Source organism: Scyliorhinus canicula, chromosome 9, assembly GCF_902713615.1.
Source record: "Scyliorhinus canicula chromosome 9, sScyCan1.1, whole genome shotgun sequence".
Classification (NCBI taxonomy): Eukaryota; Metazoa; Chordata; class Chondrichthyes; order Carcharhiniformes; family Scyliorhinidae; genus Scyliorhinus; species Scyliorhinus canicula.
Genome location: NC_052154.1, coordinates 110,259,967 through 110,285,321, shown reverse-complemented (window position 1 = coordinate 110,285,321; position 25,355 = coordinate 110,259,967). Strand labels below are relative to the sequence as shown.

General features: G+C 46.2%; 1 protein-coding gene across 2 annotated transcripts in view; it reads left to right on the top strand.

Annotated features, from left to right (window-relative positions):
- LOC119971607 (excitatory amino acid transporter 2-like) overlaps nucleotides 1-25,355 on the top strand; it is a 244,873-nt gene that overhangs the window by 161,345 nt on the left and 58,173 nt on the right. For both annotated transcript variants that reach the window (XM_038807394.1, XM_038807395.1), the window contains 3 exons: nucleotides 6,187-6,437; nucleotides 7,647-7,812; nucleotides 17,084-17,210. In XM_038807394.1, the coding sequence (XP_038663322.1) occupies nucleotides 6,187-6,437; nucleotides 7,647-7,812; nucleotides 17,084-17,210 (544 nt within the window). The remainder of the gene's footprint in view (nucleotides 1-6,186; nucleotides 6,438-7,646; nucleotides 7,813-17,083; nucleotides 17,211-25,355) is intronic.

The window sequence follows — 25,355 nt, the reverse complement described above, 5'->3', positions numbered from 1 at the left end:
GGGTGCAGATGGGCATTTCTGCGGCCGCAGATGTGACTCCAGGATGATGTGTTGCCTCTCTGGTGCCAGGATCAAGAATGTCACTGAAAAGCTGCAGGGCATTCTGAAGGGGAAAGGTGAAAGGTCAGAGGTAATAGTTCACATTGGTACCAATGACACAGGTAGGAAGATGGATGAGGACCTGCAAGAAAAATTTTGGGAGCTGGGCAGCAGATTGAAAAGCAGGACCTCATTGGAATTCCTTCCAATGCCAGGTGCTGGTAAGTATAGGGATAGGAGGATAGAGCAGATGAATGCGAGGCTGAAGAGATGCTGCAAGAAGAAGGGCTTTGTTCCGGGATCACTGGGCCCAATTCTGGGGAAGGTGGGACCTGTGCAAATGGACGGGTTCCACCTGAACCGGAATGGAGCCAACATCCTTGTGGGGAGTTTTGTTAGTGCTGTTGGGGGAGGTTTAAACTAATTTTCCAGGGGAATGGTCACAATGTTAAGGTACAGTATGGGGGTGATGCACAGCCACATATAGAAGGAAAGGTAAGTCAGTCTGGAAGGCAGAGCAAAGTTAAACATATTAAGGCACAAGGGAATATGGCAAGGCTGGATGGAATTTATCTTAAAGCAAAGAGTCTCATGGGTAAAGCCAATGAACTTAGGGTGTTGATTAACACATGGGAGGATATTATTGTAATCACAGAGACATGGTTGAGGAAAAGGCAAGACCGGCAGCTCAATATTCCAGGGTGAAGGTGAGTTGTAAAAGAGGAGGTGGTGTTGCAATACTGATCAAGGAGTCAATTACTGCAGTGAAGAAGGATATCTTCGCAGGCTCCTCAATTAGGGCCAAATGGATGGAACTTTAAACAAAAGGGCAGTCACATTGCTGTGAGTGCACCTTCGACCCCCAAACAGTCAGGGAGAGACAGAAGAGCAGATACGTAGACTATTCCACAGAAGTGTAAAAGTAGTAATTGGAGATTTCAACTTGGGATAGGCAAAGTGTGAAAGGCTGAGAGTGGACACATTCTTAAAGTACATCCAGGAGACCTTTTTGAACCAAGGAAGTCTTACAAGTGGTATTGACCTAATTTAGGGAATGAAGCCAGGAAGGTGTAAGAGGTGTCAGTGAGGGAGCATTTTGATGATAATTACCATAACTCAGTAAGACTTCAGGTAGTTATGGAAAAGTGAAAAGATGGACTGGAAATAAGGGCTGGATTCTCCTTCGCTGACGGGCTGGAAAATCCAAATTCCCGGCAGAATAGGGGACAGAGCCTCTTGCACGATGCGCCGCCCCCTCCAAAATGGTGCCACGTATCCACGGGCCTGAGGCCCGCACCCCGATGCTCTACCCCTGACCGGCCGAATTCCTGACAGCGTGGGACACATGTGGTCTCAACCGTCAGGAACTCAGCGTGACGGCTGCCGTCTCAGTCCAGCGCCGCCAGATTTGGGGAAGAGACGATCCGTGGGTAGGGGGGTCATTATGCAGGGCTGGGAGCACTGTGGTTGGGAGGTCTTGGGCGTGCGAGCCAGCCGAAGGGGGAGACTATTTTGTGTGCCGGGTCCACGAGTGGCATCCGCCATGAAGCACGGCGCAGCCGCTGCAGGCCGCCGCCGTGTGTATGTGCGGGCACAGACCTGGCAATTTTCTGGGCCTTATCGACAGCTGGAGTCGGGTGCTCTACGCTGCCTTCCTGCTCGCCCCCAGCCAAACGGAGGATCGGTCGCTGTTTTGCGTGGAATATTTGGTCATAGAAGGCTACCGTTCCCACACTGGACATACCCAAATCAGAGAATCCAGCCCAAGGTTTCTGAAGTGGGGGAAAGCCAACTTCAATAGAATAAGACAGGATCTCGCCAAAGTGGATGGGAGCAGCTAATTGTCGGAAAATCCACATCATAGCAGTCGGAGTCATTCAAAAAGGAAACAGCGATAGTAGAAAGCCATCATGTTCCTATAAAGGTAAATGATGGAACCAACAAGTCCAGAGAAGCCTGGATGTCAAGGGATATACACAATTGCATAAGGGAAAGAAGAGAAGCTTATGGCAGATACAGGGGGCTCAAAACAGTGGATGCCCTTGAGCAGGGTTTTTCAAACCCAGGGTCGCAACTCACGGGTTGGTCGCAGGTGGGTGTTGGGCGAGTCGGGGAGCAATTTATTGTGGCGTTCCCGATTGTGGGAAGAGCGCCCAATAGCCATGACCGGGTTTTAGATTGAAAATGCTGGCGTTTGGCAAATTGGATCCAAAATTGGCTTAATGGCAGGAGGCAGAGGGTGATGATCGAAGGTTGTTTTTGTGACTTGAAGGCTGTGTCCAGTGGTGAACCGCAGGGTAGCAGGGTAGCATGGTGGTTAGCATAAATGCTTCACAGCTCCAGGGTCCCAGGTTCGATTCCCGGCTGGGTCACTGTCTGTGTGGAGTCTGCACGTCCTCCCCCTGTGTGCGTGGGTTTCCTCCGGGTGCTCCGGTTTCCTCCCACAGTCCAAAGATGTGCGGGTTAGGTGGATTGGCCATGCTAAATTGCCCGTAGTGTCCTAATAAAAGTAAGGTTAAGGGGGGGGTTGTTGGGTTACGGGTATAGGGTGGATACGTGGGTTTGAGTAGGGTGATCATGGCTCGGCACAACATTGAGGGCCGAAGGGCCTGTTCTGTGCTGTACTGTTCTATGTTCTATGTTCTATGTATCAGTTCAGAGGAGATTCACCAGCATGTTGTCTGGGCTGGAGCTTTTCAGCTACAAAGAGAGGTTGGATAAGCTGGGGTTGTTTGCCTTTGAGCAGAGAAAGGTGAGGGGGGACATCAGAGAGGTGTACAAAATAATGAGGGATATGGATAGGGTGGATAGGAAGAAACATTTCCCTTTAGTAGAGGGGTTAGTAACCAGATGGCATAGATTTAAGGTAAAGAGCAGGTGATTTCGAGGGGATTTGAGGAAAAGCTTTTGAGGAAAAACTTTATCACCTCGAGGGTGTTGGGAATCTGGAACTCACTGCCTATAATAATGGTAGATGCAGCAACCCTCACAATATTTAAGAAGCATTTAAATGAGCACTTGAAACACTGTAGCATACAAGGCTATGGACTAAGTGCTGGAAAATGGGATTAGAATAGAGAGGTGCTTGATGGCTGGCGTAGACACGAAGGGCCAAAGGGCCTCTTTCTGTGCTGTAAAACTCTATTGGCACGATCTTCCTAAAAGGGAACAAAGTCCCTGAGTGAATGCATTTCGCCGCGTGTTCCACGTGCTGAGAAACATCTGGCTATTCAACATGGCTCGTGTTGAATAAGGGGCCTGAGCAGGGACTGCGCGGCCGAGGCACACATAGCCTCATTTTTTAAAATGGGAAGCACCTCCTGTAGGATCTCTCCGTTGGCGTGAGAGATCGGAACGCCATTTTGGAATGGCGCCCCAATCTCCGAGGCCCCCAAAGGCATAACCTACCTTTCCCACCCCCCCCCCCCCCCAAGCCTGAACGCAATTTGGGAGGGTCCTTCACCCCCCCCCTCCCCCTCCCCCTCCCCCTCCCCCTCCCCAACCCCCCATGCTAGACAACCTGATTACACGTGTGCTGAAAATGTCAACATGGCACTTTGGCAGTGCCCCTGCTAGCTGGTAGTGCCAGGCTGGCACCCAGGTGGCACTGCCAGGGTAGCGGACTGCCACTGGCACCAGCAGTGCCAGGGCAATACCCTGCCCAAATAGCATGCTGCTGGGGGCCTCCAACCACCTTGGAGACCCCCACAAGTACCATTTGTGGGGTCCAGTACTAAACAGCTCTCACCTGAGGTCCCTAAGATGAAGGGGTTGAATCCCAAAGCCTCAGGTACCTTGGGAATCTGCACATTACGGTAAGGCTTACTGCCTCGCTCTAATACGCAGATTTGCCAAAAAGTGATCCAGCCCATTGTGGGCAGGATTCTCCTTGCAACGTCTCGCGAGATTGTGTTGAATCTCGAGTGCAGTTGCCAGCCGGGTAGATCCTGGGAGCAAGGACTCCCGGCTTTCACCAGCCACGCTGCACCGTAACGAGCTACTTCTCTGGCCCATGTGGGCAGAGTATCGTGCCCAATGACTCGAATTCTCCACTCTGCTCTCACTTTGATCTCGCTGTCCTCAGTCTCCTACACTGTTCCAATGAAGCTCAACATAAACTTGATGAACAGCACTTCATTGTTCCATTAGATATTTAGACCCCAGCTTTCCGGACTGAACACTGAGGTCGATTTCAATAATTGTCACTGCTCCCATTTTCTTTCATGCAGCGATGATTTTGCTTTTCCCATTTAAACCTCCTCTAGACACATTTTTGGATTTTATCCTTTTCCCATTATTATCCCCTCTTGCCTGCAGCATCATCCCTTTTTGTTACTTAATCTCTCCTCCCTATCACAGACCTTCCCTTTGACCACCGTACTTGCATAATACTTGTAACATTGGCAGGCTTTTCCTGTTCTGAAGAAAGATCATCGCCCAGAAACATCGGTGGGATTCTCCGTCCGTTCACGCCAGTGGGAATCTCCAGTGCCGTGGCAGTGAATGGGAGATTTGGCTGAGAGACAAATTCTCCATCCTCACTAGCATCGGTAATGGGGCAGACTTGCAATGGAGAATCCGGGCCATTAACTCTTTTTCCTTCTGCACAGGTGCTGCCTGATCTGCTGGGTATTTCAAACATTTTCAGTTTTAATTTAGGATGCAACTTAAATTTTTGAAAGGAGTAAGGATGGAGATGGCAGGCCACAATTTTCCAACTTTCCAATGGGAGCAGTAACAAATGACTAGGAAATTGCCCGTGTTCAGAGAAAGGAAGAGATGTAAACCCAACATCTGCCTCAAGCTGGTGGTGGGGAAAGACTAAATAATTATGAGAGAAAATGGATTATCATTTTGAAAAGTACTGCTTAATGAATGACAGCCAGAAAGGATTTGTCATATTTGACTAACGGGATTGCGTCCGTTATTGAAGGAATGGAGAGGGTTGATGTAGGTACTGTGGTCGTTGGACTTTCAAAAGATGTTTGACAGCATATCACATATTGGGCGAGATTCTCCGGTTCACATCGCAGTGTATTTCTCCGCGACACATCATTCGCTCGCGACGGGATTATCTCCTCCCTTGCCGATGGGATTTTCCAATGTAGTCACACAATGCCATTGGGAAACCCACGGGTGGGGTTGCATTGCCAGTGGGAAAAGAGAAATCCAGTGGCCGGAACATTCCGGCCAATAGCTCCTGGGATGAAAAGGGCAATGGTAGCATGGATCTATAATTGACTCAGGGACATGAAGCAGAAAGTGGTGGTAACCAGGTGTTTTTCAGTCTGATTGATGTCTCTAAGGGGCTGGTATTGACTGCTACTCTTTTTGATATTACTGAGCTGGACTTGTGCATAGAGGGCATAATTTCAAGGTTTGCAGAGGACATGAAATTCAAAAATGTAATAAATAGTATGGAAGATAGTAACAGACTTCAGGAGGACACCGAGGGACTGGTGGAACGGACAAGCTGATGAAATGTAACTTGGAGTAGTATGATGTGATACATTTTGGTAGGAAACTGAGGAGAGGCAAACCAAACCTAACGATAACATTTGAAAGAAGAGAGGCCTGGGGGTGTGAATGCAGAAATCTATGAAGGTGGAGGAGGTTGGGAAGTCTGTTTATAAAAACAAACACCCACGCTCCTTGACTTCATCAGTAGAGGCATTGAGCAAAATACCAAGGAGGTATTCCTCACAGAAGGCTGGTTTGACATCATAAGGAAAATAATAATAATTCTAGGCATTATGCTTTCAGAAAAATGTCATTGTCTTTCAGAGCATGCAGTCAATGGTACCTAAGGTACCGGATCTCAGTTATATGGGAGTCACTGGAGAAACTGGAGTTGTTTTCCTGGACCAGAGACAATGAGTTGGAAACATGTGGTTGAATGTCATGAAGGGTTTTGGTGCAGTAAATAAGGCAAAACTGTTCTCAAGGGCACAGGGTTCAATAGCCAGTGAACACAGACTTTGAGTGACCAACGGAAGTTCTCTGAGGATTTTATAACCTTTGTATCTGTGGTTTGACTGATGATCCCAGATACTAGAAATCGAGATTTGAGACTATCGCTCAGTATAAATAAATGTCCTTGCAACTTTAACCTGTTGCATTAAAATTATGTTTTTTGACATTGGCAAGGCCTGTCTGGACTCGATGCCAAGGCCAGTGGACGTCTAGGAACCAGAGCCATGGTGTACTACATGACAACAACCATCATCGCTGCAGTGTTGGGTGTGATCCTGGTGCTCGCTATTCATCCTGGCAATCCTGCACTTAAGAAGCAGCTGGGAGAAGGGAAGAAAAATGATGAGGTGTCGAGCCTGGATGCCTTTCTGGATCTCATCCGAAATCTCTTCCCTGAAAACTTGGTGCAAGCTTGTTTTCAGCAGGTAATGAAATTGGTGATGTGTTTGAATCAGAACGCAGGTAGCGTCAATGATTCACCTACATGTGACGGGCTGGTATGGTGGGGGGATGGTGTATTGTGTTGAGGAGCCGCTCAGTGGTCTTTGAGGTAGGAACCTGGGCAGTGGGGAGTGGGAAGGTGAAGGCAGGGGGCATCAGGTGAAGGAAGGCAAATAGGTAATGTCCAGGTGAGGAGAGGAGAGGCTGGCGGATGGGGAGTAGAAATCCAGCTGATTTTATTTCTGATGCAGATGTACTGGGGTGATGTGGGATTTATAAGGATCCTCTAGGCACACATCTCTCCCCCATCTCTAACAGCTCGCACCAGCAAGTGCAGAGCACCAGGCATGGATCAGAAACAGGGCCGGAACTGTTTGGTTGTCAGGATTCACTTTTCCCACTGGCAGCACAACCGCGCCAGCAGGTTTTGGGGTGGTTTCAATGGGAAATCCCATTGACAAGCAGCGAGAGGACAGAATCCTGCTGTCAGTGAATGGGGCGTGACCAAGAAACTCACGGCTGGTGGATTGGAGACTCCTGCCCCAAGGATGTCCCAGAATCCTCACATTCAGCTAAACTTGGGAAATAAACACTGCATGCTGGGAAATTAGTTATTCATGTTGAAGGGATTGAATAGTGCCAACTATTTTCTTTTGATGGGGGAGTTCAGAACAAGGGGGCATTAACACTGAGAGAGAAACAAGAAAGCATTTTGTCACACAAAGGAGAACAGGAATCTGGAAATCTTTCCCCCTGAAAGGTCCTGCTACCTGAGCCAATTGGAGCATTAAAGACTCAGACTGTGGGACAGCAGTATCAAGGGTTCTGGAACTAAGGAACCTAAATGCAGTTGGGGTACAGTTTAGCCATTATCTCAAAGGGCTGGGAAGATCTACTTCTATTCCAATGATCTGGAGGACATGCCAAATCAGGCCATGGTGCAGTGGAACTCTGACACTCAAAATGGCTGTCTGAGGAATAATGGTGCTGACCAGACATTGATATAATAACTGGAGGCAAAGGAACAATCTTCTGTTGCTCAGTAAATCCAATAGGATTCTCTGAACAGACTCCTGGCCCTAAACATTGGTCTAAATGTCTCCGAGTCCCTAAATCCACCAGTGCCAACAGTTTTATGATCGGGAATACAATCATTTACTTCACCACCTAACTGTTCTTTTCTCATCCAATAGATACAAACGGTTACCAAGAAAGAGGAGAATCCCCCTGAGGATCAAAACATTGCCAACTTCACTGGGCTCGTGATGGAAGTAGTGAATGAAACACTGGCAGAATCAGAGGAACCCAGCTTCACCGTGACAAAATCCTTGCAGTTCAAGGATGGGATGAATGTGTTGGGTAAGTTCACCTCAGCATTCAACCTTCTTTCTGTTATGGAGCACAAGGCTTTACAGCTGAGGAAAAATATATTTGTCTTATCCGGCAGCTCTCTTTTTCATCCAGGCTTGCCGCCAAACCTCCCTCTCAGTATCATTCAGGCTTTGCTCTGCAAACAATTACATGTATCCATAGAGAGGGATTTAGAGACACCAGTATACTTGCACCCTTTTCAGTCTTACTCACTCATATAGACCTAAGAGTAAACAAATCTTCTGTTAGAGATATTAAGGGAACTGAGTCTTTAATCTATCACACTTTGCATACTCTGTGTCCTCCTCACAGCTTACTTCCCCACTTAGCTTTATATCATCATCAAACCTGGACACATCACTCTCAGTCCCTTAACCTATTATAGATTGTAAGTAAAAACAAGAAATGTTGGAAATACTCAACAGGTCAGAACTGTGGAAACTTTTCATCTTGCACACATCAGGACCGATGCAAGAAGCCACGTTTCAAAAGGGACAATAATTTATGCTGCATGAGAAAATGGATGCCAACATTGTCCCAACATTGATTGGCAAGTTGACACTGATTGGGCAAAGCATTGCCATGGAGCACTAAGGATCTTTTATACCATATTCTTTTATTTAAGATAAAAAGGCACAATGCCTGAACATATTCCATTCTCCTGAAGAAAACAGGTCCCTGTGTATGAATATATGTTGTTTCTTTCAAGCGTAAGTGAGCCATAATGCAACACCGACCGATAATCTTAGATTGGCTGTTGGTTTCATTCCTAGCACATTCAGGATTGTTCATCTAGTGCTGTCCACTCAGGGAATCATAGCTAACATTAGGCATTAGGTTCTGATTTTTGCAAGAATGGGCAAATCGTGAACAGTTGAAGTGATGACGTGATTCACCATTAACTAGGGAATGTGGGATTTGCTGAGCAGAATCCTGGCATCACACCAGCACTGAAATTTACTAATTGCATGGTGGGAAGAAATTAATTTGGCCTGATGGCAGCATCCTGTTAGTGACAATATCACTTACGTTACCACTGGGTGGTAGCAGAGTGAAACAGCTAGCATCACCTGCTGCTCAAATATTTCAGAGACCTTGGGCTGGATTCTCCATTTCTGAGACTAAGTGTTGACCCCAACGGAGTATGTGTGGACTTTCACGACAGGAAAATCGGCACGAGCCCCTCACCGATTCCGACATCGGAATCCATTCTGTGCTCAATTGCCGATCATGCTTTCGGCGTTGGGCATCCAGCTCCTTGTTTTCCCAGGGTAATTTGAGGAAGACTGACCACTTTTTATATCCTAAAGTGACATCTTTAAGCCTATTCATGAGTATGTGCGATTATGCAGCGAACAATGAATTGATCAGGACAGCCACTATCCTGCAGGATAGCTTTGATGTGCTATATTTTAGGATCAAACTTGCCTGGTGAGCAAATGGCAAGTGGAGCTGCAGTACACTGCTTGTGGTACAGGAAGTAGAGAATGCATTAGTGGATTTCCCAAGCAGCATATCAATGAATGTGAACTCAGTATAGTGCTCCATTTCAAAGATGGATTTGAGCGCCGAGGTGGAGCGCATTAAAGTGTTTAAGGAAATTCCTACATGCGGCTGCATATTTAAAATATCATTTACATATTGAAAATATGCAAAAGGTGGGAGGTTAGGAGTCATTCTATCAGAAACACGTTTCGCATGTAAACTGCTGAAAATGTTAATGTGAGGTGAGCCTAGCAGGGAATCCCATGGCAAGTTTCACAATGCTACTTATTATCCCAAGTTTCTTAGCATACTGGACAAGAAACCCAAAATAATGTGCAATTTGTAAAACTGTGAGGAAAGGATACTTCACGCCAGGAGTGATGACTCCGACTAATAAGTGTCTTTTATGACAAAACAAACTTTAATTAAACACAGAATTAACCACATAACATCAAATAAATACTTTTTGCCTGTTTATTGTTTGTCATTGTCCGCTTTTCCCATCATGCCTTCCGACACAATGTTAGTAATTGTCCCACTCAGCACCCCCCATGTTGATCCACTGAATTGAGCGAAGTGGATCACAGAAAACCTCAGCCAGCCCGCTCCATCAGGCAGACACAAATGTCCAAGCCGTGTTACAAATTAATTATCACTACTTAAAGCAATTACATTAATGTGCATACATACATATAATTATTGCCATTTTATTTTCCCATCAATCGTTCCCATTTTTGCAAAAACAACTCCATCTCAAATTTCTTGTTATTCCTTATTCCACATTCCTCTGGATTGTGCTTAAAATTTCACATTTAACTGGTCTTAACTGGTCTTGTTGGATTCCCACAAATTCACAATAAAACTTTAAATAAATTAACATAGATCAATACATAATCATAGATACACAACTCTCTGTGCAATTCAGAACAAATCAGTTGTCTCCTCAAATGGTTAATTTTCCTGCAGGGGCAGAGAGTGGGCGGAGAATGTTGGTGCACCATTGCCCCCCTTTATGTACTATAAAAACTTATTTTGTTCTATTCCCCCAATTTTGCTCAAATTTAATCTCTTTTGTTTCTATTCTCTTTATAACCAATTTTAATTTCCAAATTTTGCTACTTTATCAAAGTTACAAGAGTAATTTGGTGAAACAAGTTTTTAACTGACTCCGGACACTTTTATAACTCAAATGTTTTGGAAGACTTAAATTGGATTGCTGCTAAGGTCACCTTGGCCGGGGTCCCGGCGTGTCGGAGTGGCGTGAACCACCGCGGCGTTGGGCTGCCCCAAAGGTGCAGAATTCTCCGCACCTTGAGGGGCTAGGCCCGCGCCAGAGTAGTTCGCACACCGCCGGCTGGCGTGAACGGCCTTTGGCGCCACGCCAGCCGAGGCCGAAAGAACTTTGCCGGCCGGCGTAAGTCCGCGCATGCGCCGGAGTGTCAGCGGCTGCTGATGTCATACCAGCGCATGCGCAGGGGAGGGGGTCTCTTCCGCCTCCGCCATGGTGAAGGCCATGGCAGAGGCGGAAGAAAAAGAGTGCCCCCACGGCACAGGCCCACCCGCCGATCGGTGGGCCCCGATAGCTGGCCAGGCCACCGTGGGGGCACCCCCCAGGGTCAGATCGCCCCGCGCCGCCAATCCCGCCGGTCAGGTAGGTGTTTTGATTCCCGCTGGCGGGAGAGGCCTGTCAGCGGCGGGACTTCGGCCCATCGCAGGCAGGAGAATCGGGCCCCAACCGGCGCGGGGCACCCTCCGACCGGCGCAGCGCGATTCCGGCCCCCGCCAAATCACGGGGGGCGGAGAATTCGGGACACGGCGGGGGCGGGATTGACGCCGGCCCCGGGGGGGGTCAGGGAATCCCGCCCCTTATCTTTTTCTTTTGGAACTTTCACAATTTGAAACTTGTCCTGCTTGATTTGTCTCCAACACAAGTACAACCTTTTATAATTCCAGCACAGTTCAAATTTCTCTTAAACAGAAACTCACAGCATTTCAAATTAAATGAATTTTAGGTCCCTTTCCAAACTAATTCTTGATTCACTTCTTCCAAATTTTCCCTCAATTGTTTTATCATTCAATTTCCGAAATACTGCAAAGAATTTGATTCTAATTCTGATCTAAATCATTTGCTTTCTCTTTTATAATCTGGTTGATTATTTTTGCATGTCCTTTCTGTGAGCCCGGTGGTAGTGGTCACATTAAAGACCTGGAACCAGTTAAGGCGCCACTTCAAACTGGGTGGCCCCCTTCTGCAACAACCATAAATTTACATCAGCCGGGATGAGCACCATGTTTAGGACATGGAAAGAGGACAGAGCAACCTTGTGGTTGAAGGACATGTATGTGGATGGTAGAACAGTGACCCTGGGGGGAACTAATGGAGAAGCTCTAACTATGGAAAGGGAATGAGCTTCAATACTTGCAACTGCGCGATTTTCTCCGCAAAGACCAAGACGTTACACCAGTTGCCTGGACACACACTTCTGGACACAATATGGCTCTGAACTAGCTAGAGGAGACAAATATGGCGACATATAGGGACAACTTGCAGAAAGGATCAGGACCCCACTTAACGAAACGGGGAGGAACTGGGTCTGGAGATAAGATGGAGCCATGATAATTTGTAGCTGTCTTCGGGTATCAGAGCACCCAGAGCTTTTCGCAGGGAAAGGAATGGAGACCCAGGACTTTGTCTCCCTGATCGCCTGGCGGAGACATCTCCTGGGATAAAAGTCGGCAGCGCCACCCAGAGCCTCAGTATGGCTGTCAGACCTGGCTGAATTCCTAAAGCTAGAGAAAATAAAGGGTGGGATTCTCTCAGCCCAGGGCGTGCCGGAGAATCACAGGGACGGGCGCGAATTGTGCCGTGCCTCCTCGACGCCAGTCCACCATTTCTCCGGAGAGCGAATCGGCACCATTGGCATCGGCATGGTGCCGGTCGGGGTCCACTCTACACGGCACCCCCCGGAGATTCCCGGCCCGGGATGGGCCGAGCAGCCACGCAAAAAAAGCCGAGTCCTGCCATCGCCATTCACACCTGCTCTTACCCGGAGGGACTTTGGCATGCATGCATCCGGGTGCCATCTGGTGGGGGAGGAGGGAGCTCTGACCCCGATGGTGGCCTCCGCTATGGCCTGGCCCCCGATCGGGGCCTACCAATTGGCGGGCTGGCCTCTCGGGCTGCGGCCATCATTTTTTCCGCGCCGGCTCTTGTAGCCCTACGCCATATTGCGTCGGGACCGGCGTGGAGAAAGGAGCCATTGCGCATGCGTGTGTTGGCGCCAGTCCCACTGTGCATGTGCAGACCCATGGCGCCCATCTGATGGCGGGGAGCGACAGCTGGAGGGGCGTGGGTCGCTACAGTGCCATGCTGGTCCCCTGTAGGGTCAGAATTGCTGCTCCTGAGGTCATGTTGATGCTGTCCAGAAATGCGACGGCGTTTACGACGGTGTCAACACTTAGCCTCAGGATCAGAGAATCCCACCCAGAACTCTCAATCAGAGGTTCTGAGGAGAGATTCTACAACAGGTAAGAAAATTTTACCAACCTCTTCGAAGACCTATTTGTAACCAGCAACTGGGGGTGGGAGTGTGCAGACAGGGAGGGAGGAGGAGGTAGGGGGAGGGCATGGGATGGGGGAGGGAGAATAATCGGGGGTAAGGGAGAAACGCACACAACACAGAGGAGAAATGGGGAGGTAGGCCCTGCACCTGAAGGAACCCTCCCACATGTACTGGACCCGGGAGGCAGAGCACCCGTCTCATCCTCTGGAATCGATGTTTCAATATGACTCTCTTTCACTGTAAATAATATATACAGATTTTTATGCAAGCTAATGTAAATAAGGTAATGCTATTGTTGGGACTATGGTCACACATCTGGTGACAATCTGTGATACTTTGTTGTTGTTTTTGTTCTGGTTTGTACGTTTTGATAGAGTGCAAAAATTCCTGTAAAATATTTGTTAAAAAAAGAAACTTCCTCCATTCTAGAATCTCCCATTAAAACCTCTCCCATTAAAGAATCTCCCATTAGAACCTCCCCCAGTAGAGAATCTCCCATTAGAACCTCTCCCATTAAAAAATCTCCCATTAGAAACTCCCCAGGAGAGAATCTCCCATTAGAAACTCTCCCATTAGAGAATCTCCCATTAGAAGCTCTCCCATTAGAGAATCTCCGTTAGAAACTCCCCTATTCGAGAATCTCCCACTAGAAACACACCCATCGGCCAGCACAGTGGCGCAGTGGGTTAGCACTGCTGCCTCATGGCCCGAAGTCCCAGGTTCAATCAAGGCTCTGGGTCACTGTCCGTGTGGAGTTTGCACATTCTCCTCGTGTTTGCGTGGGTTTCGACCCCACAACACAAAGATGTGTAGGGTAGGTGGATTGGCCATGCTAAATTGCCTCTTAATTGGAAGAAATGAATTGGGTACTCTAAATTTATTTTAAAAAAGAAACACACCCATTAGAGAATCTCCCGTTAGAAACTCCCCCATTAGAGAATCTCCCCTTAGAAACTCCCCCATTCGAGAATTTCCCATTAGAACCTCTCCCATTAGAGAATCTCCCGTTAGAAACTCCCCCATTCGAGAATTTCCCATTAGAACCTCTCCCATTAGAGAATCTCCCGTTAGAAACTCTCCTATTAGATAATCTCCCATTGGAAACTCCCCCATTAGAGAATCTCCCGTTAGAAACTCTCCCATTAGAGAACCTCCCATTGGAAACGCCCCTATCAGCGAATCTCCTATTCAGAATACCTCCATTAGTGGATATCCCATTAGAAGCTCCTCCATTAGAGATTCATCCCTCAGAATCTCCTGTTAGAAACTCCCCCATTTGCAAATCTCCCATTTGCATATCACCCATCAGAGAATTTTGCTTTAGAAACTCCCCAATCAGAGATCTCCCATTAGAAACAATCCCATTCGGGAATCTCCAATTCGGGAAACTTCCATTAGAAACCCTCCCATTAGAGAATCTCCGCTCGGAACCTCACCCATTTGAGAATCTCCCATTACACCTCCGAGATTAGAGAATCTGCCATTAACACCTTCCCGTCTCCAGAATTTCCCATTAGAAACTCCTCAATAGGAAAGCTCCCATTACAAACTCCTCCAAGAGGGACTCTCCCATTAGAAACTCCCCAATAGAGAATCTCCCATTAGGAACTCCCTCATTAGAGAATCTCCCATTGGAACCTCAAGTATTAGAAAATCTCCCATTCAAATTCCCTCATTTGAGATTCTCCCATTAGACACACACATTTAAATCTCTCCTATTTGTGAAACTCCCATTAGAATATTCCCCATTTGACAATCCACCATTGGAAACTCCTCCATTTGCAAATCTCCCATTAGAATCTCACCATTAGAGAATTTCTTATTGGAAACTCTCCAATTAGACAATCTCCAATTAGAAATTGTCCCACGAGTGAATATCCTATTAGAACCTCGCCCATTAGAGAATCACCCATTTGATCCTGCCCCAGTAGAGAATCTCCCATTAGAAACTATTCCATTGGAGAAAGTCCCTCATTCCGACATCTCTCAAAGAACATAAGAACTAGGAGCAGGAGTAGGCCACCTGGCCCCTCGAGTCTGCTCCGCCATTCAATGAGATCATGGCTGATCTTTTGTGGTCTCAGTTCAACTTTCCGACCTGAACACCATAACACCTAATCCCTTTATTCTTCAAAAAACTATCTATCTTTATCTTTAAAACATTTAATGAAGGAGCCTCAACTGCTTCACGGGGCAAGGAATTCCATAGATTAACAACCCTTTGGGTGAAGAAGTTCCTCCGAAACTCAGTCCTAAATCAATTTCCCCTTATTTTGAGGCTATGCCCCCTAGTTCTGCTTTCACCCACCAGTGGAAACAACCTGCCCGCATCTGTCCTATCTATTCCTTTCATAATTTTATATGTTTCTATAAAATCCCCCCTCATCCTTCTAAATTCCAACAAGTACAATCCCAGTCTACTCAACCTCTTTTCGTAAATCTCCTCTGCACACCCTCAAGCGCCAGTATGTCCTTTCTCAGGTAAGGAGACCAAAACTGAACACAATACAGGTGTGGCCTCACTAACACCTTATACAATTGCAGCATAACCTGCCCAGTCTTAAACTCCATCCCTCTAGCAATGAAGGACAAAATTCCATTTGTCTTCTTAATCACCTGTTGCACCTGTAAACCAACTTTTTGCGACTCATGCACTAGCACACCCAGGTCTCTCTGCACAGCAGCATGTTTTAATATTTTGCCATTTAAATAACAATCCCTTTTGCTGTTATTCCTACCAAAATGGATAACCTCACATTTGTCAACATTGTATTCCATCTGCCAGACTCTAGCCCTTTCACTTAACCTATCCAAATCCCTCTGCAGACTTCCAGTATCCTCTGCACTTTTTGCTTTACCACTCATCTTAGTGTCGTCTGCAAACTTGGACACATTGCCCTTGGTCCCCAACTCCAAATCATCTATGTAAATTGTGAACAATTGTGGGCCCAACACTGATCCCTGAGGGACACCACTAGCTACCGAGGTAATTACCCTGTCGGGTGCCTTATTTTATCTTCTAATGACAGTCGATAGTCCTGTTGATTGGAGGTGTCAAAAATACAACTTTATTGCTAATTATTCACTTGAATAAGAACTGAATCAAAACTTAGAAACAGAATATCAAACAATACATACAGGGGTCAAACGCATGGCAAAAAAAGCATTAAACATAAAAGCATAAATAAATCACTTTAAACACAAACAAACGGATAGATGATTCAAGAATTCAGAATGGCAGGAATTTAGGAATGAAACCTTGACCATGAGGTCCTACTTTTAAGGGAATGCTTATCGGTGGTCTAATCCCTAATTTACTCTCATTGGTTTCTAATTCTCAGTTGGGACCTCCTGATTTGTCAAATAGATGTCTGTTACTTAGAGAATGATTTATTGATCAAACATTGGCCATTACTTAAGATTTACTGATGCCCATCAAAGATAATTCAGTGTCTATGTACACATCATCATGAGAATAGGTTTCTCACGCCACTGCTGGCCATAGATCGTGCTGTAACTAATTAGTTGATACATTCTTATTGCTAAAAGCACTGAAATACAATAGTCTATTATAAGAAACATTTGTTGGAACAATATCTGAATTGCTGCAGACAAGACCTTAAAGTTCAATAGTTAATTCATCATCTGAAACAATGACTATCTTTTCATAGTCATGGCATTTTGAATAATGCCACTTTTTATCGATGCACTCAATCAGTACCTAAGAACATCAATAAATCAATAATCTATCACACCCCATTAGTGAATCTCCCATTGGAAACTCCACCATTACAGAATCTCCCCACCCCCACAAGCAATTCTCTCATTAGAACCCCTCCCCCATTAGAGAATCTTCCATTAGAAACACACCCATTTGAGAATTTCCAATTACAAATTTCCCTATTAGAGAACCTACCATTAGGCAATCTCCTGATAAAGAAACTTCCTTTTAGCCAGCCCATCCAATGTTTGTTTACATTAATTTTAATGTGTGGTATTTAATAAGGTTGGTTTATATAGTGAACAATTTGACTAGGTGGGCTTTCTAATGTGCTGAAACCGCAACCCCAGTTTTAGTGTGGAGCTGCAGTTTATAAATCTACTCCAAATTGTCTCGTTGTTTGGTTGGATTATTCATTTGCGACCAGTTATGCTTCTTTGGAGATGGCATTTGTTCCCAATCTCAGCGTACTTGTGCTTCCCCCTTGCAGGTCTGATTGGATTTTTCATTGCCTTTGGTATCGCTATGGGGAAAATGGGGGAGAAGGCAAAGATGATGGTAGATTTCTTCAACATCCTCAATGAGATTGTTATGAAGCTGGTGATAATGATTATGTGGTAAGAGCTGCCGCATCACTCTGATCGTTGAAACAACAATTGTTCAATCTATAATTACCACCTTCTCCACAATGCCAAAAGAGCATCAACATCTGCCTGCTCTGAAATCCCTTTTATCCAATTATGGCTAATCATCCACTTTCAAAGAGGGATATTTTAACCAACCTTTATTGCATGAAACCTGTCCTCCAGCTAGAAGGGTTTACTTAGCCAGTACAAAGGGGGCTTTGAACTTGTGAATTGATGATGTAGATTCACTGGCTATTAGTTAATAGTTTTGCCTGATATAATAAATGTCTTTCTTAAAGACGGACCAAATCTTCTGATCTTCAGATAATCTGAGACCAGACGTAAAACCGAAATGTGTGTTGGGACGATGTGCAAGTCCCAAAGTGCAGACTCCTTGCGAATTGCCTGGGAATTTTTAACTTCCGATGGGTAACTCCCCTGGTCCTTTCAACCCTTTGTGAATGTTTCCACCTCCGAGTGAGAATCAGAGACTTTGAAGAGCTCTGCAGTACTTACCTGAAGAGTTAATCAGGAAATGTTAATACTGAGCCTAACTCCAGATGTCTCAATCACTCACATAGACTCCTCCTAACCACCCCTGCTGACCCTCTGGGAAATATCCCTTAAACCCCCAGAGCACCTTACTCACTCCCCAGCTACCCTCCCAACCAGTAGACTACCCTCCTGATCTCACACTTATAAACAACTCCTAACCCCTCACCCATTTTATTCTTTCATGGGATGTGGGCATCCTTGGCAAAGGATTCCTAATTGCCCTTGATGTAAGTGGCTTTATAGGCCATTCCACCATAGGGCAGTTAAGAATCAACCACATTGTTGGGGATTTGGAGTCACAGGATCCAGGATGAGGAATGCAGATTTCCCTCCCGCAAGGGCATTAGTGAACCAGATGTTTTTTTACAACAAGTTACGATAATTTCAAGGCCACCATTACTGAGGTTATCTTTATATGTCAGATTTTTATTAACTGAATTTAAATTCCACGAGTTTCTCTGGTGGGATTTGAACCCATGCCCCCAGGGCATTATCCTGGGACTCAAGATTACTAATTCAGTGGCATTACCACTATGCCACCATCTCTCTGTAGTCATTTACTCACATCTACCCACTTTATCCACCTACACACGACCCATTTTCCCAGCTACCCCTCTCTGCACCTACCTACCTTACCCATTTAACCATTTACCGACCTGACCATCCTACCTCCCACACATACTCCACCTACCTACCTCACTCATCTACCTCCCTACCCATTTATCCATACCTACCACCTCATCACCTCATCCACGTAGCCCTTACTGAAGTATCCACTTACTCATCTCACCCATCTACCCATCTTATCCACACAGTTACCAATTCACTAACATTCAGACCCTACATTTAAAGGGCAGATATAACAGTGGGGTACCTTGGTTTTCCCCACTTGTACTCTGATTTGATGGATTCCCCGATGGAAGCTGCACTCTGAATTTCTGGGACAGCCGGGTTTGGAAGACCCCAGTGGAAATGCGGAGCAGCACCAGGCTGGGCAAATATCTGGATGCAGCAGCAACCCAACAAACTGATCCTTAGAATAGCCCTCAGCAGGGGATTGTGTTTGAGAATTAGGTGTGTGCACCCTGGGAATTAGTGTTCCCTTTCTTAATCTGGGGAGCGGCAGTGTTTTAAAAAAAATAAATTTAGAGTACCCAATTTTAATGTGGCCAATGACCTATTCTGCACGTCTTTGGGTTGTGGGGGTGAAATGGGGAGAGTGTGCGGGCTCTGCGTGGACGGTGACCCGGGGCTGGGCTCGAACCTGGGACCTTCGCGCTGTAGGGCGGCAGTGCTGGCCACTGTGCCACCGTGCTGCCCCTGCTGCAGACAGTTGTAATGGTTTTACTGCTGCTGGCTCAAATCAACTGGCGGCGCAACCCAAGGATGGAACCTGAGATATCTGGTTTGGATGACTCGAATGTATTGCCTCTGAACCATTGGAAGTTATAACATTTTCCTGAATATTTTTGTTTATTTGACAGTGCTACTCAGGATATCTGGTGAGAGTTTGAAGCAACAGTGGAGTTGTGGTTGAGCTTGTTGAAGCACCAAAATACAAAGCAACTAAAGTATAACATTCAACCAAGGTTGCCAGTCTCGCCAGATCCACGAAAGGAAGCTTCTGAGCATTCAGGTTCCACAGGGAGATAGCAGGGCTGGGGACTGAGGACGGCACGGTGGCATGGTGGTTGGCGCTGTTGCTTCGCAGCATCAGGTTCCCGGGTTTGATTACCACTTGGGTCGCTGTCTGTGCAGAGTCTGCACGTTCTCCCCATGCCTGAGTGAGTTTCCTCCGGGTGCTCCGGTTTCCTCCCACAAGTCCCGAAGGACGTGCTTGTTCGGTGAATTGGACATTCTGAATTCCCCCTCAGTGTACCCAAACAGGCGCCGGACTGTGGCGACTAAGGAATTTTCACAGTAACTTCATTGCAGTGTTAATGTAAGCCTACTTGTGACAATAATAAAGATTATTATTGTATTGTTGTTCATTCATTGACAACAATGGCAGAAGTCAGTCATTTAACTGGAGAATGAAATATGATCTTTTCAATAACTTGCTGTGGGCACTGCTGACAAGATCAACATTCGCTATCTAACTCTTTATACAACTGAGTGACTTGCAAGTCCATTTCAGAGGACAGTTCATAGTCAACAACACCTTTGGAAGTCTGGAGTCACATATAGACCAACTGAATAAGAACAACAGATTTCCACCCCTAAAGGTCTCAAGTATACCAGAGGACAGTGAACAATCAGCGAGGCGACGGCTAAGACCTCTGCCACTGTACCTGTCTGAAATTCGCAGATGTGTCATAGTAACCAGTATGAGCTTTTTATTAAATTAACTGAATTTCCCAGCTGCCATGTTGAAATTTGAACAGTTCAGTAGTATAACTGCTATGTAAAGTGAATATAAGTACAAATAATTATTTTCCCCATTCCCAAAGCAAAGAGCTCACTTATTGAATGCAATTTTGATCAAACATCATGTATGCAAGAATAGGTAGTGCTGTTTCACAAAGTATTGATAAAAAGTATTTTTATTCCAAATTTTTTACTTTTTACATTTTACAATAACAAACCCACACAACACATTAAACCTCCCTCCACGATCTCCCCCCTCCCCACCCCCTCCCCCATGCCTCAACTGTCAATGGTAACCAACTCTCCAAAATGCAGAATGGACAAACCTCAACTTTTGTGGAACACATGTCCCAGCTTCCCCCAGCAAATTTCACCATCTCCAGGGCTCAAAACTCCAAGTTCCGCCGCCATGCCGAGGCACAGGGTGAAGAAGCTGACCTCCGCCCCAACAAGACCAGCCCGTGAACAATCAGCGAGGCAAAGGCTAAGACCTCTAGAGCTGAAAACTGCCCTCCAAACCTCTCCAGCTTCAGGCAGGACCAAATAATCCGCACACGATTCACAGGATCCCTCCTATATCGCTCACAGATATCTTCCATCCTTAAACAGCCAGCTCATCCTTGAATTTGTCAGTGTGCCTTGTACACCACCTTCAGTTGTATCAGCCCCAGCCTAACACAAGAAGTGGAGGCATTCGCCCTCCGCAGCACTTCACACCACAGTTCCCCTCTCCAACCCCATCCCAGCACTTTCTCCCACTTAGCCTTAACCCCCTCCATGGACACCTTACCCTCCTCAAATCCTCCCATAAATCTCTGCTGATAGCACCCCCTCCAACAGCGAAGAGGCAGGCACTATCGGAATGGTCAGGAAGACTTTATTTGCAAAGTCCCATACCTGCACCCACCCTAATTGCTGAGAGGCAGTTATCTGTCAGTCACCTGAGGCCTGTTTAGGGGCACAAAGGTGCACATTGTATTCTTCTCTTTGAAGCTTAAGTAGTGTGAGTCACCCTGGTTAGTTGAGGTCTGTATAAAAGACAGACAGAAATCGCACTCAGTAAGCTTTGTGCAAGTGAAGGAGACACAGCCAGAGTGAGGCACATCCAGAGTGGCAATTTGGAACTTGGTAATTTGGTGCAGTGAGGTAATTCGGTACAGAGTGGGAGAAGGTGCTTTTTCCCTACTATTTTGATCTCTCTCTTTCTTCTGGCCTGTAACTTTTAATCTGCAGGGAGAGAACCAGAGAGCATCTGAGAACCTGGAAATGTAAGTGACTTTTATTTATTTTTGTTAAATTAAGCATTGCTAAACTAATTAAACATAATTACTTTTTACTTAATTATAATTTAGAGGGGTATCTAAGCCAGAGATCGGAGAGTACTGTATTTAGCTTTCACATTTATAGTAGAAATCTAGTATTAGGAAGCATATAGTTAACAGTAACTTTTTTTTTAACTTTTAAATTTAATTTACTAATTAAATAATGCAATGTCAATTAGAGGGGTGCAGTGCTCTGACTGTGAGATGTGGCAGGTCCGGGAGGCTTCAGGAGCATGCAGGTGGCAGAAAGCGTCATAGATAGCAGTTATATAAATGTGGTCACACCCACGGTGCAGGCAGAGAATGGATGACCACCAGAAAGGGCAGGCAGTCAGTGCAGGAATCCCCTGTGATTGTCCCCCTCTCAAACAGGCACACCGCTTTGGATACTGTCGGGGGTATAGCCTATCATGGGAAAACAGCAGCAGCAAGAGCAGTGGCACCATGGCTAGCTCTGATGGGCAGAAGGGAGGGTTAAAGCACAGAAGAGCAATAGTCATAGGGGACTTTATAGTCAGGGGCACAGATAGGCGCTTCTGTGGACCTGAAAGAGACTCCAGGATGGTATGTTGCCTCCCTGGTGCCAGGGTCCAGGATGTCTCTGAACGGGTAGCGGGCATCCTGAAGGGGGAGGGCAAACAGGCAGAGGTCTTTGTACATATTAGTACTAACGACATAGGCAGGAAGGGGCATGAGGTCCTGCAGCACGAGTTCAGGGAGCAAGGCAGAAAGTTAAAAGACAGGACCTCTAGGGTTGTAATCTCGGGATTACTCCCTGTGCAACGTGCCAGTGAGCCTAAAAATAGGAAGATAGAGCAGCTAAACACGTGGCTAAACAGCTGGTGTAGGAGGGAGGGTTTCCATTATCTTGACCACTGGGAGCTCTTCCGGGGCAGGTGTGAACTGTATAAGAAGGACGGGTTGCATTGAAACTGGAGAGGCATAAATATCCTGGCCGCGAGGTTTGCTAGTGTCATACAGGAGGGTTGAAACTAGTATGGCAGGGGGGTGGGCACCGGAGCAATAGGTCAGAAGGTGAAAGCCTTGAGGGAGAACTAGGGAATAGGGCCAGTATGGCTCTGAGGCAGAGCAGACAGGGAGATGTTGCTGAACACAGCGGGTGTGGTGGCCTGAAGTGCATATGTTTTAATGTAAGAAGTATTACAGGTAAGGCAGATGAACTTAGAGCTTGGATCAGTACTTGGAACTGTGATGTTGTTGCCATTACAGAGACCTGCTTGAGGGAAGGACAGGATTGGCAGCTAAACGTTCCAGGATTTAGATGTTTCAGGCTGGATAGACGGGGATGCAAATGGGGTGGCGGGAGTTGCGCTACTGGTTAGGGAGAATATCACAGCTGTACTATGGGAGGACACCTCAGAGGGCAGCGAGGCTATATGGGTAGAGATCAGTAATAAGAAGGGTACAGTCACAATGTTGGGGGTTTACTACAGGCCTCCCAACAGCCAGCGGGAGATAGAAGAACAGATAGGTAGACAGATTTTGGAAAAGAGTATAAACAACAGGGTTGTTGTGATGGGAGACTTCAACTTCCCCAATATTGACTGGGACTCACTTAGTGCTAGGGGCTTGGACGGGGCAGAGTTTGTAATGAGCATCCAAGAGGGCTTCTTAAAACAATATGTAGACAGACCAACTAGGGAAGGGGCTATCCTGGACCTGGTATTGCGGAATGAGCCCGGCCAGATGGTAGAAGTTTCAGTAGGGGAGCATTTCGGGAACAGTGACCACAATACAGTAAGTTTTAAAGTGCTGGTGGACAAGGATAAGAGTGGTCCGAGGGTGAATGTGCTAAATTGTGGGAAGGCTAATTACAACAATATTAGGCAGGACCTGATGAACCTAGATTGGGGCTGGATATTTGAGGGTAAATCAACATCTGACATGTGGGAGTTGAAAGGAATTCAGGACCGGCATGTTCCTGTGAGGAAGAAGGATACGGCAAATTCCAGGAACCTTGGAAAACGAGAGATATTGTAGGCCTCGTCAAAAAGAAAAAGGAGGCATTTGTCAGGGCTAAAAGGCTGGGAACAGACAAAGCCTGTGTGGAACATAAGGAAAGTGGGAAGGAACTTAAGAAAGGAGTCAGGAGGGCTAGAAGGGGTCACAAAAAGTCATTGGCAAATAGGGTTAAGGAAAATCCCAAGGCTTTTTACATGTACATAAAAAGCAAGAGGGTAGCCAGGGAAAGAATTGGCCCACTGAAGGATAGGCAAGGGAATCTATGTATTGAACCAGAGGAAATGGGCGAGGTACTAAATTAATACTTTGCATCAGTATTCAACAAAGAGAAGAAATTGGTGGATGTTTAGTCTGGAGAAGGGTGTGTAGATAGCCTGGGTCACATTGAGATCCAAAAAGACGAGGTGTTGGGCGTCTTGAAAAATATTAAGGTAGATAAGTCCCCAGGGCCTGATGGGATCTACCCCAGAATACTGAAGGAAGCTAGAGAGGAAATTGCTGAGGCCTTGACAAAAATCTTTAGATCCTCACTGTCTTCAGGTGATGTCCCGGAGGACTGGAGAATGGCCAATATTGTTCCTTTGTTTCAGAAGGGCAGCAAGGATAATCCGGGGAACTACAGGCCGGTAAGCCTTACGTCAGTGGTAGGGAAATTGCTGGAGAGCATTCTTCGAGACAGGATCTACTCCCATTTGGAATCAAATGGACGTATTAGTGAAAGGCAGCATGGTTTTGTGAAGGGGAGGTCGTGTCTCACTAACTTGATAGAGGTTTTCAAAGAGGTCACACAGATGATTGATGCAGGTAGAGCAGTGGATGTTGTCTAAATGGACTTCAGTAAGGCCTTTGACAAGGTCCCTCTTGGTAGACTGGTACAAAAGGTGAAGTCACACGGGATCAGGGGTGAGCTGGCAAGGTGGATACAGAACTGGCTAGGTCATGGAAGGCAGACAGTAGCAATGGAAGGGTGCTTTTCTAATTGGAGGGCTGTGACTAGTGGTGTTCCGCAGGCATCAGTGCTGGGACCTTTGCTGTTTGTAGTATATATAAATGATTTGGAGGAAAATGTAACTGGTCTGATTAGTAAGTTTGCAGACGACACAAAGGATAGTGGAATTGTGGATAGCGATGAGGACTGTCAGTAGTTACAGCAGCATTTAGATAGTTTGGAGACTTGGGCAGAGAGATGGCAGATGGTGTTTAATCCAGACAAATGTGAGGTAATGCATTTTGGAAGGTCTAATGCAGGTAGAGAATATACAGTGAATGGTAGAACCCTCAAGAGTATTGAAAGTCAGAGAGATCTAGGTGTACAGGTCCACAGGTCACTGAAAGTGGCAAGACAGGTGGAGAAGGTAGTCAAGAAGGCATACAGCATGCTTGCCTTCATTGGCCGGGGCATTCAGTATAAGAATTGGCAAGTCATGTTGCAGCTGTATAGAACCTTAGTTAGGCCACACTTGGAGTATCGTGTTCAATTCTGGTCGCCACACTACCAGAAGGATGTGGAGGCTTTAGAGAGGGTGCAAAAGAGATTTACCAGGATGTTGCCTGGTATGGTGGGCATTAGCTTTGAGGAGCGATTGAATAAACTTGATTTGTTCTCACTGGAACGACGGAGATTGAGGGGCGACCTGATAGAGGTCTACAAAATTATGAGGGGCATAGACAGAGTGGATAGTCAGAGGCTTTGCCCCAGGGTAGACGGATCAATTACTAGGGGCATAGGTTTAAGGTGCGAGGGGCAAGGTTTAGAGTAGATGTACAAGGCAAGCTTTTTACACAGAGGGTAGTGGGTGCCTGGAACTCACTGCTGGAGGAGGTGGTGGAAGCAGGGACGATAGTGACATTTAAGGGGCATCTTGACAAATACATGAATAGGATGGGAATAGAGGGATACGGACCCAGG